This window comes from Phocoena phocoena, chromosome 9 (genome assembly GCF_963924675.1).
Source record: "Phocoena phocoena chromosome 9, mPhoPho1.1, whole genome shotgun sequence".
NCBI lineage: Eukaryota > Metazoa > Chordata > Mammalia > Artiodactyla > Phocoenidae > Phocoena > Phocoena phocoena.
Window position 1 is genome coordinate 40528432 of NC_089227.1, and position 12699 is coordinate 40541130.

Consider the following 12699-nt stretch of genomic DNA (forward strand, 5'->3'; position numbering starts at 1 on the left):
GAAAACAACGAAACACTGATGTATGCCGTCTTTTACGAAAATCACTCTTTTTTTACAAGGGCACCAAGCTTTCCAGATGTTTAGGGGTATACCTGTCTCTCACGTGTTTTGGATCTCGTTCAGTAGGTTAGGAGATGTGCATTCATTCAAATTCTTCCAAAAATAAGACAACATGAAAGTATACTCATTCTTTTTACATCCCTACCACTGTAAGATGAAAAAAATCATCGTAATCTGGGGATGAGTAAAGATTTCAATCCAAACATCAAAAACTGACAAAAATAAACAGAATAGACTTTCTACTTTTTAGCTTACCTATGGAAATGGTACTAGTAGATTTGCTTAATATAAGCTGTTTTTAAAATACAATATCAGGACTTTTCAGGATAAGGAAATGGAAGAAAATAAATGGCAAGTTATTTAATTTCACCTATTAGTTTAACAACAGATACTGGATCAGATCCGAATTTCCTATCCCTTGCATAATCTATTGATGCATGTATTTACATAAAGAGTTCAAATTTTGTGTCACTCTCCTGTTTTTTTAAATTATTTGCCCTATGCTAAAGTTGAAATATCTCTCCTACCCTGGTCTGTCTTTTTCTAGAAGCCAAGTGAATGGGAATGCTGATGCACATACCATCATAGGGAAGCCTAGGGAGCACTGAAAGTAACTAGCTCCACAAATATCTTTCAACCAGTAGGCATTCAAATAAGCAAGTAACGAGTTAAAACGCCTTTTGAGTCACACCCCAAAGCATGGGTGAGGTTAGCTAAGAGCTCCTAAAACTGCCGTTGGCTTAGCATTTCCCATAACATTGAGAAAACATCAAGTGCCAACATGAAAGAAAGAGGGCTACTGATTAAGGCCCATTCTCCCCTGTGAAATGAAAATAAGAGATAGAAAGGTAAATTGAAAATTTTTCAGTACTGTTAATACAGTCTACGAAGGAATGTTTAAAACAGCAATTCAGGACTTTATTTATGCATTGTTGTAAACCACCGCCATCTTGTGGTGAAACTAAGCATTACCATTTCATTGCCATTTTAGGATTCAATTGGCTGACACTGGAAATTCATTCATTGGGTATATCAAATATTTAACTGTGAAATATAGAATTTATAAGGCACAGGACCTTATCCTCAAAGTTTTTGCATGATTTGGTAATCACTACTTGAAAGATCAACTAAATGACATAGATGATGTCAGTTCTTAGAAATATTTCATTCAAGAAATGAATATAAACTCTATGCCAATAAAATGGACAACCTGGAAGAAATGGACAAATTCTTAGAAAGGTATAACCCTCCAAGACTGAACCAGGAAGAAACAGAAAATATGAACGGACCAATCACAAGTAATGAAATTGAAACTGCGATCAAAAATCTTCCAACAAACAAAAGTCCAGGACCAGATGGCTTCACAGGTGAATTCTATCAAACATTTAGAGAAGAGCTAACACCTAACCTTCTCAAACTCTTCCAAAATACAGCAGAGGGAGGAACACTCCAAAACTCATTCTACGAGGCTGCCATCACCCTGATACCAAAACCAGACAAAGATGTCACAAAGAAAGAAAACTACAGGCCAGTATCACTGATGAACATAGATGCAAAAATCCTCAACAAAATACTAGCAAACAGAATCTAACAACACATTAAAAGGATCGTACACCATGATCAAGTGGGATTTATCCCAGGAATGCAAGGATTCTTCAATATATGCAAATCAATCAATGTGAAACACCACATTAACAAATTGAAGAATAAAAACCATATGATCATCTCAATAGATGCAGAAAAAGCTTTTGACAAAATTGAACACCCATTTATGATAAAAACTCTCCAGAAAGTAGGCATAGAGGAAACTTACCTCAACATAATAAAGGCTATATATGACAAACCCACAGCAAACATCATTCTCAATGGTGAAAAACTGAAAGCATTTCCTCTAAGATCAGGAACAAGACAAGGATGTCCACTCTCACCACTATTATTCAACATAGTTTTGGAAGTCCTAGCCACGGCAATCAGAGAAGAAAAAGAAATAAAAGGAATACAAATTAGAAAAGAAAGAGTAAAACTGTCACTGTTTGCAGATGACATGACACTATACATAGAGAATCCTAAAGATGCCACCAGAAAACTACTAGAGCTAATCAATGAATTTGGTTAAAGTAGTAGGACACAAAATTAATGCACAGAAATCTCTTGCATTCCTATACACTAATGATGAAAAATCTGAAGAGAAATTAAGGAAACACTCCCATTTACCAGTGCAACAAAAAGAATAAAATACCTAGGAATAAACCTACCAAGGGAGACAAAAGACCTGTATGCAGAAAACTATAAGACACTGATGAAAGAAATTAAAGATGATACCAACAGATGGAGAGATATACCATGTTCTTGGATTGGTAGAATCAATATTGTGAAAATGACTCTACTACCCAAAGCAATCTACAGATTCAATGCAATCCCTACAAATTACCAATGGCATTTTCTACAGAACTAGAACAAAACATTCTTAAAATTTGTATGGAGACACAAAAGACCCCGAATAGCCAAAGCAATCTTGAGGGAAAAAAACGGAGCTGGAGGAATCAGACTCCCTGACTTCACACTATACGACAAAGTGACAGTAATCAAGACAATATGCTTCTGGCACAAATACAGTAATACAGATCAACGAACAGGATAGAAAGCCCAGAGATAAACCCAAGCGCCTATACTCAACTAATCTATGACAAAGGAGGCAAGGATATACAATGGAGAAAAGTCAGTCTCTTCAATAAGTGGTGCTGGGAAAACTGGACAGCTACATGTAAAAGAATGAAATTAGAACACTCCCTAACATCATACACAAAAATAAACTCAAAATGGATTAAAGACCTAAATGTCAGACCGGACACTATAAAACTCTTAGAGAAAAACATAGGCAGAACACCCTTTGACATAAATCACAGCAAGATCTTTTTTGACCCACCTCCTAGAGTAATGGAAATAAAAACAAAAATAAACAAATGGGACCTAATGAAACTTAAAAGCTTTTGCACAGCAAAGGAAACTGTAAACAAGACAAAAAGACAACCCTCAGAATGGGAGAAAATATTTGCAAATGAATCAATGGACAAAGGATTAATCTCTAAAATATATAAACAGCACATGCAGTTCAATATTAAAAAAAAAACAACGTAATCAAAAAATGGGCAGAAGACCTAAATAGACATTTCTCCAAAGAAGACATACAGATGGCCAAGAGGCACATGAAAAGCTGCTCAACATCACTAATCATTAGAGAAATGCAAATCAAAACTACAATGAGGTATCACCTCACACTGGTTAGAATGGCCATCATCAGAAAATCTACAAACAACAAATGCTGGAGCGGGTATGGAGAAAAGGGAACCCTCTTGCACTGTTGGTGGGAATGTAAATTGATATAGCCACTATGGAGAATAGTATGGAGGTTCCTTAATAAACTAAAAATAGAATTACCATATGACCCAGCAATCCCACTACTGGGCATATACCCAGAGAAAACCATAATTCAAAAAGACACACGCACCCCACAGTTCACTGCAGCACTATTTACAATAGCCAGGTCATGGAAGCAACCTAAATGCCCATCGAGAGACGAATGGATAAAGAAGATGTGGTACATATATACAATGGAACATAACTCGGCCATAAAAAGGAATGAAATTGGGTCATTTGTAGAGACGTGGATGGACCTAGAGACTATCATACAGAGTGAAATAAGTCAGAAAGAGATTTAAAAAAATCATATATTAACACATGTATGTGGAATCTAGAAAAATGGTGCAGACAAACTGGTTTGCAGGGCAGAAATAGAGACACAGATGTAGTGAACAAACGTATGGACACCAAGGGGTGAAAGCAGGGGTGGTGGGGGTGGTGGGATGAATTGGGAGATTGGGATTGACATGTATACACTAATATATATAAAATAGATAAGTAATAAGAACATGCTGTATAAAAAATAAATAAAATAAAATTCAAAAAAAAGAAATGAATGTAATAGTTCATGGGGAACTTCATGGGGAGTTAGTGCATTTACAGAATTCAATCGTGTTGTTAATTTGTTAATTAACAATTTAAAAAGTTTTTTTTTTTTTTTTTTTCAGTCCGCGGGCCTCTCACTGTTGAGGCCTCTCCCGTTGTGGAGCACAGGCTCCGGACGCGCAGGCTCAGTGGCCATGGCTCACGGGCCTAGCCGCTCTGCGGCATATGGGATCTTCCCAGACCAGGATACGAACCCGTGTCCCCTGCATTGGCAGGCGGACTCTCAACCACTGCGCCACCAGGGAAGCCCAGTTAGTTTATTTTTAAAAAGTTAATATGCACCTTTAAATTTAGGTCTAACTTGCTTTATTTAGGAACTAAAATCCAAGATGGAAAGAAAAATAGCTGGAAGACCAAATTCACTCTCCACATCTCAGTTTTTATGTACTAAAGTATTGGACTTACTTTTCTAATTACTTTCTACCTTTGAAGAAGCCATTACATATTTATAAAGATGTGAAAACGTGAAAGTGATCACCTGGGAGTGATAACTCAGGTAGAACAGTTTTAATAGCAAGTGGCTATCATTGATCTGATATGATTCTAAAGGAATGATTCTTTGGGGCTCTTAAATCTGTTAATAGTTTATTTTTGTTTCTGTTTTTTAAATTTTGTTTGCTCCCTCTTTTCCAGAATCTGAGAGAACGAGTATGGCATGAGAATAGGAATATTTAAATTCTAAAATGAAAAAAATATAATATTTAGAAAGCATCAAATTCCCATCCCAACTTGGGAAAAGGGTTTTAACTAGACACTGGGCTAAGAAAACTTTAACTTGTATAAGTTTTGGGGTAAAAATAACCCAACCTGCACAGCCTGTCCTCCAAGGGATCTATCCAACTGAATGGTCAGGAATGCGGAAGTCGTCAGCTCATCCCTCGTGGCATTTGCTCCTTGCCTGGTGGAACCAAAGTAAAATAAATTAGTTTGTATTTAAGTTTTAAGATCTTCTAATGTAGGCATTTCAAGCAGAAACTTAAGTTATTATGAAAGATCAAGAAGAAACCAGCTGTTTTGACATGATAAAGCCATAGAAGTTATTGTTTTTTTAAAGTACTTAACTAACATTGAGCCATGAACTATCCCATATATTGTTTAGAACTACATATGATAAGTATCTTTAATCTCCATTTCATAGGTCCATTTTTAGTACCATAATTACTCCGCTAAGTAGTCAATTCTGTCTGATTTCAAGTTGGAGGTGCCTATTTTGGGAAACCATCTTCACAGTGAAAATAATCCATTTAAGTAGAATACGAGCCAAATCTATTAGGCTGGATATTAGAAGTACTTTATCTTTCCATGAATATTTGGTGATCATAGTAACAAATGTGTGGCCCCAGAAAAATCAAGAAAATAATCGTCAGAAGTAGGCAATGGTGAAGCCCCATTTTGTCATTCTAGCAATTCTTTAAAGGAATTTTTAATAAAACCGTAAAAGAAGCTAAACTACCAGTGACCCAGATAAGGATCAATGAATCGGGTCTTCCCTGGTGGTCCAGTGGTAAAGAATCCGCCTTCCAATGCAGGGGACACAGGTGCGATCCCTGGTCGGGGAAGTGGGATCCCACATGCCACAGGGCAACTAAGCCCATGCGCTACAACTACTGAGCTCACGCCTCAATGAGAGAGCCCGCATGCCACAATCTACAGAGCTCATGCTCCCTGGAGCTGGTGCGCCACAAGTAGAGAGAGAAATCCTGCACACCGCAACTAGAGAGAAGCCCACGTGCTGCAACGAAGACCCAACACAGCCAAAAAAAAAAAAAAGAGTCAATGAATCAATTCATCCAGTTCATTTGCAACTTCTCTTTCTAGGGTGGCTTGTGGCTACAGAATTCAGGGAGTACGTCTCATTTATCTCAGAATATTTCATTGAACCAACAGAGTCAAGTGATTGATATTAAAATGTTCTACAGTGGGGTGCAAAAAAACGGAAGGATATGCTCATGTCAGGCATATGTTTAAAGAAATAAAAAATGCGTTTCATAACAAAGGCACCCATAAAGATACAGTCTTTTAAGGCTAATAGCCTAAATTTTCCATGAGCTTATCATGCTAGCAAACACTTCCGGGAGCCACTGGGAGCACCGGCTGGGGTGTAACACAGAGCTGAGGAAACACCAGGGTCTGTTATCACCTGTCCTTCCTTCCTCACATCTGCAACTTCTTGGATGTTTCTTCATTTACTTTTTTTTTCTGCAGGAAAAAAATTCAACTAACTAATAGACTACATCACCAAACTTTTGTCACCATTTTACTATTTTTTCTCCTGGAGTATTTCAACCAGCAAAACTGAAAACCCTCACCAAACTTTTGCCGTCTGACACTCTTAACAAATATTTCACTGTTCATCTCGAGCCCTTCTTCCTCTTCATGTCAAAGTGACTCATGCTTCCATCCACACAGATTCAAACCAATTTGCTTTATTGATCTATGACCCAGGAGGTCAAGGACTCCACTGCAATCAAGATACAATAAAGTTGCTCTTCGCCTCTAATTTTGAAATCCTGTGCCTAGGGGGAAAAAAAGCAATCTACTTTGATATGATTTCTTCTTTATAAATCTGTGGCGCTTGTTACTCATTAAAAATAAATGCTGCATGAAAATGGAATTTACTGCTTCAAGTGACTCATCATTGCCATTGTTCAAAGTTTGTTCACTTTCAACTACTTGACATTTCAGAGAAAGATCACTGCTGAAATTATTTTTCTCCTATCATTTTAGAATATAAGTGGTTTCAGAAATAAAGAGACAAAGTGATTTAATTCTAGTCTGTCACCTTCAACTCCGCTTCTTGGATTTAACCTATTTACGTCCCTGCATTGAAATTATCACATAAACTGGAAAGCTGTTTAATTTGAAAGCTAGTCTTCAAGAGGCATTTTCTAAATGCCTCTTTGCTACCTTTTCGGAAGTTTTCGAAGTTCTGCAAACCATACAATATTAACAAACTGACATATTTAACATCCATGATATTAAATGACAAAAACTCACAAGAGGACTCAAGCATCTAACTTATATTCTTGATATCTCAAAAAGTCATACATTCTCATCACAGAAACCTTGAACACATCAAACTGAAAGAAGAAAACTAAATGACCCCCTCCCCCAGCCCCAGTCCTAGCCCAAAGGTCATGACTATTAAAAATGTGACATATTTCCATCTTGTTTTTCTCTTTGATTTCTTTACAGTGAGGACCAAACTTGTCCTCCTCCTAAGTTCCTTATCTCAGCGAATAAAACACTACCCGCCTGTGCACATACCAGAAATCTGGGGCCACCCTTGACTCAGTCATCTTCTCCGTTCTCTGTAACCAGTCATTCAGATGTCAACTTGTTAGTACTTTGCACACTTGCTCATCCTTTCCCTCCCTTACACTGAACTCTGGCCATATTATCATTCAGTTGGATTATTGCAACAAATTCCAAATGGCCTCTCTGCCATCAATCTCCCACCAGTCCATTCTTTAGATGTTAACCAGAATAATTTCTTTAAGATGGAAACCAATCATGTCACTCCCCTGTGTGAACTCTTTGACTGGCTCCCAACGCCCTGAAAATAAAGTTCATCTTCCCCAGGATAGTTACAAGGCCATTCACTATTTAGCTCCTTCTAATTTCTCTAGTTTTATCTTTTGCTCCTTAACTTTGCTCTAGCCATACATCATTACTAACCGAGTAGAGCACGATTTTCCCTGCATTGCTAGGAAAAACTTCCCTATGTGCTTGCTTTCATCGTTCCCATTTTTGCTCCTACTTAGATGTCGCTTCTAAGAGCCCTTCACCGATAGCCTAGGAGTTAGCTTGAGTGTCTGTCCCTAATTCCCCAAAGATCACTCAGCTTGGTTTTATCTTAAACCCTTCATATTTCATTGAAATGCCTGATAACCATCTTTCTCTCTTTAAAGTATAAATTCTTGGGCAACGTTTTGGGTTTTTTTTTTCACCACTGTATCTTTAGTATCTAGCTTAGTGCTTGGCACATAGAAAGCGCTCTATGAATACTTTCGTACGATTGAAGGAATAGCTACTGCGTTTAAAATTTACGACCTGATTTAATCTGTTTTAGTTATATCCACATAGTTATTGACATGGATTACAAACTGCTAATTCCTCAAAACATTCTCTTGAATTACTTATTTAGTCTTTCTTCTTTGATCTGAGTGCTACAATTAATTATATTTTTTACATACCAAAAAGAATTAAGAGGAAGAACAAGAAACAGAATGTAAAAGAAAAGCTGACTCGGAACAATAAATTTATCCCTACAAATGCCACGCTTTGCACACACTTCTCTGAATTAAAATTTTAGAAAAGGAAATTGCAAAATAAGGACACAGCTTCTACCAAGGTATAGCTGCACACAGGCCTTAAAGAGATCTGCAGATCAAGGTGTGAAATGTTGCTTCACCAGTTACAAGAGTTGTGACCTTGGGTTAAATTTTTTTTTTTTTTTTTGAGGTACATGGGCCTCTCACTGTTGTGGCCTCTCCCGTTGCGGAGCACAGGCTCCGGACGCGCAGGCTCAGTGGCCATGGCTCACGGGCCCAGCCACTCCACGGCATGTGGGGTCTTCCCGGACCGGGGCACGAACCCGTGTCCCCTGCATTGGCAGGCGGACTCTCAACCACTGTGCCACCAGGGAAGCCCATCCTCCTCCCTTTTTTATCTTACCTTTCACTTGAAAATAATCTGGTTGTGAGGAAGAAAGATAATATATGGCAACATCTAGCACTTTGCTGGCACAAACATGCTGCTCAAAAAAATGGTTACTATGAAGATGGCATCTTAAACATAGAGCTAAGTAGCTCAATACATTCATCTGTGACAGGATATGATGTGACTGTGGAGTCAGAAATGTCCCTGGACACAGTGGTTCTCATTAATGCCACAGTGTACATTAGAATCTCGGGAGTCCTACCACCACCTTTATTTGGTATAAAGTGGGGGCCAGGCGTTTGGATTTGTGAAAAACTGTCCAGGTTAGTATGTGCAGCTAGTGTTGGGAACCGCTGCCTAAGGCAGTGCCTGTCAATCATTAAAGCGCGTATGAATCATCCTGAGATCTTGCTCAAATGCAGGTTCTGCTTTAGTGGGTCAAAGAGAGGACCTGACATTTTTCTAACCAGCTCCCTAGTGACGCCCATGCTTTTGGTTCACAGACCACCCTTTGGGTACCAAGAACTATGGGATAGGGAAAATCATCTCATCTCCTTTACTTGGTTAAGCTCAAGGCACTGGCCAGGATAAGTGTTAAGTGGTCACACTGTGTGGACAGATGTCTCTGTCATCTGGTGGGACGCTCACCAGAGAGAAATGTCACGATATCAGCAGACACCTAAGTCTGCATACGTTCAATATGTTCCCTGAAGATTGCCATCACCATGTAGGCAAAGGCAGGATCCTGCTTCACCCTTGCACCTTTGGCCTACAGCCCTCAGCTTTAAGATCTTTTTTGAAAATTCTTTTTATTTTTCTCAGTCTTCTCAGAAATATTCTACTTTTCCTGATTTCACTTAAAAAAAAGTTTGAGAATCCCACATTGCATGATTTGTTGCAGAAACCCCATCCCTTTGGAAGAGTCCAGCATGCTATGTGTACTTCACTTACTTGGTTGGACACTCCCCATTGGCACTGGCTCTCTCTAAGTAAACTTAATCTTCAATTAACTCAAGTCATTATGCAAAAACCATATGAGATATGGATGCAATGGCATTTTTCTTCATTACTGCTATGAATTTCATGAGGACAAAGAATAAGGATGCAACAATTTGAGGTCTCTGGAGTATGAAATAGAATCATAAATTATATACATGTCTTAGAAGATTTGCATCATTGAAATGTTGCAGCTCCAATCAGGATGGGCTCTGTGAATTTTAGCAAGAAGACATGGCACCTGATGCCAGTTGGAGTGTTAGCTTGCATAGGAGATGAGTTACTCAACTGTATATCCACTAAAGGAACACTACCCTTGGGCTATCAAAGCCTTTCTCCTAGATTAGAAAGGATGACACTTATCTAACCCCTCCTGCTTGTGGACAGCAGCTACAGAATACAATCAAAATCATATCAAAAGAATACTACTTGCATGTTATACAAACCTCACTGGTATATTTATAGGATAATTCTACCCCCTATTGCATGGAATTTAATGAAATTTAACTTTGGAGGAAAATGTGACCTCAACGGAACTTGAGATCTTATGAAAGAGGGAGACTTACCAGGTGTAGATAATCTGTCCTCTGGGATAAGTGTAGAGTATAATGTAGCAGTCACCACCATAGAATTCGCCATACGAATTTCGGTCAATTTCGATCCTACCATTGTTTTCTACACGCCAAATCTAAAAGTAATGAAATATGTGTACCCAAATCAAAATTTTCTTGATCTAATGATACTTCTCAGAGGTTTAAAAATCATTTTGGTTTAGATCTGTCATTAAGCAACTTTTAAATTACTTTTCTAACTAGTTTACAAATTAAGCAACAGGAAGAAATTTTTATCCATTTGGCAATTTGGTTATTGACTTTTTAAGCGCTTCTAGTTCTTTTGTACCCTTCACAGTACTTAGCTCAGTTCTGAGCCTGCTGATCAATAAATACATATTGTTTGATCCATTAGTGAAAATAACATGACACTCTAGTGGAATAACAAACTGAAATATTCCGCTCAGAAATACATCTCTTAAGGTACATAAAATTTTTCATCAGTTTGGAAGTAATTTTTTTAAAATTTCTTTTTCCCTGTGTTTTAAACCATGAGACTACTGGTTTCCCAGGTAAGAGTGGCAGATTGTGACCAAATAATAAAAATACCAATTGCAATGACTTCTAATTTTCAAAAGCCACCATCTAGGCATGAGACTGATTAAGATAAAAGCAGGCAGAACTAGTTATTTTCTATTTCCTTATCCTCGTCACAGATTAAAGGCACTTTTAATTAAAGATTAAAAGTTGGAGAGATGAGAGTTGTAAATGAAACGGGAAAGTAACACTTGACTGAGAGACTGCAGGCACTATGTGTGCGAGCACCGTCCTGCCTGGGTCCTGGGGAGGCTCAGGATGGACCCTTTGCTTTCAAACAAGGAGATAAGCAAGTGCAGAAGAGCAGTGCAGAGTTTTCAGAGAGCAGCCTTCCCAGGCCATCCCAGAGGAACAACGGCAGCATGGCCTGGCTAAACCCAAAAACCTAGAGAAAGCCCTGGATGTTAATATCCCTGAGATGGCACGGGAGGGCATCTCAGAGATGCTGTGCCCTAACGTGGAGACTGCAGCTGGGACACACTTGGTGCTGGGAGCCACGTTTGCCATGCAGTCTGCTGGCTGTGTTGAGCTCCAGAAAAGGATGTCTGAGCAGGAGACAGACCCAGCCCCAGAAGCTAATACCCCTCTGACAGCGATCATGGTCGGGGGTAGGGGGAGGGGCACTTCTCCCTTCGCAGTTCCCACAACCCCTGCACAGCTTAGATTCACACTTCATGTCTCTGAAAAGAGAAAAAACTTTTAAATCTTTTTACTGTATACTTTGGTCCAAGCATTGTGATAAGCTCTGGGAATAGAGAGATAAATTATTCAATTCCCTCCCTCAAGGAACTGACAAGAGGTCTGGGAGGAGAAACCTGTAAGTAAATGAACAATTCTGTGGTACTTATATGATAAATTCTATGAAGAATATTACTTATGGCTTGAGCACAGAAAAAGGTCATTTCAGTGTGGAGGGAAGGCTTCTCGGAAGAGGGGCAGCTTGTGACTTAACGGAGTTACAAAGGAGGAATGGGAATGTTAGCCAGATGGCAGAGGGGAAGAGTGCTCAAGGATGTGGAAGGCTGAGGTGCAGAGAGCAAGGGTCAATCATGGAGGTCCAGGAGGCCCACCTGAGGATGGACGTTCCCAGGAAGACTGTGGAAAGCCAGCAACATATTCTAGAATGGAAGTGACATTATCCAGTTTCCCTTAAATTAGATGACCCAACAGCAGATTAAATGTCAAGAGATTTTAGTTAGCGAGAATTCTTAGGAGGGTTTTAACAATTTTTGTCAAAAAATAGCAATAACCGGGCTTCCCTGGTGGCACAGTGGTTGAGAGTCTGCCTGCCAATGCAGGGGACACGGGTTCGTGCCCCAGTCCGGGAAGATCCCACATGCCGCGGAGCGGCTGGGCCCGTGAGCCATGGCCGCTGAGCCTGCGTGTCTGGAGCCTGTGCTCCGCAATGGGAGAGGCCACAACAGTGAGAGGCCCGCGTGCCGGAAAAAAAAAAAAAAAAAAGCAATAACAAACAAACTCAATTTGAATGCTCTAAAAATATCTGTGATTTTGGCACATGACACATGCCCAATTTGCCTTTGTGAATGCCTCTACAGTGCAAGGGAAGGACACACTTATGTAGTGGGTGCTTTTGGAGCAATGCGCCCTCACTGGACAATCCCAGTTGCAAGAGCAGGAGCATTTCTGGACCAGGAAACAAGATGGAGATGGCTGGGTTCCATGGAGGCCTCTAAGGTGATAATTAGGTGATCTTGCACAAATCGCCTAACTTCTTAGAATCTCAGCACACACACTGTAAACTAGGACTGAAGGCCAGACAACAGCTCTTCCAGCTTTAAACTCCCTG

The 12699-nt window shown here is 39.4% G+C and overlaps 1 protein-coding gene across 1 annotated transcript in view; it reads right to left on the reverse strand.

Moving 5' to 3' along the window:
• Positions 1-12699, reverse strand: part of SCIN (scinderin) — a 79653-nt gene that overhangs the window by 17480 nt on the left and 49474 nt on the right. Inside the window, exons 9-10 of the mRNA XM_065884218.1 lie at positions 10311-10432; positions 4894-4984 (exon numbers count right to left, since the gene is read on the reverse strand). Coding sequence (XP_065740290.1) covers positions 4894-4984; positions 10311-10432 — 213 coding nt within the window. The remainder of the gene's footprint in view (positions 1-4893; positions 4985-10310; positions 10433-12699) is intronic.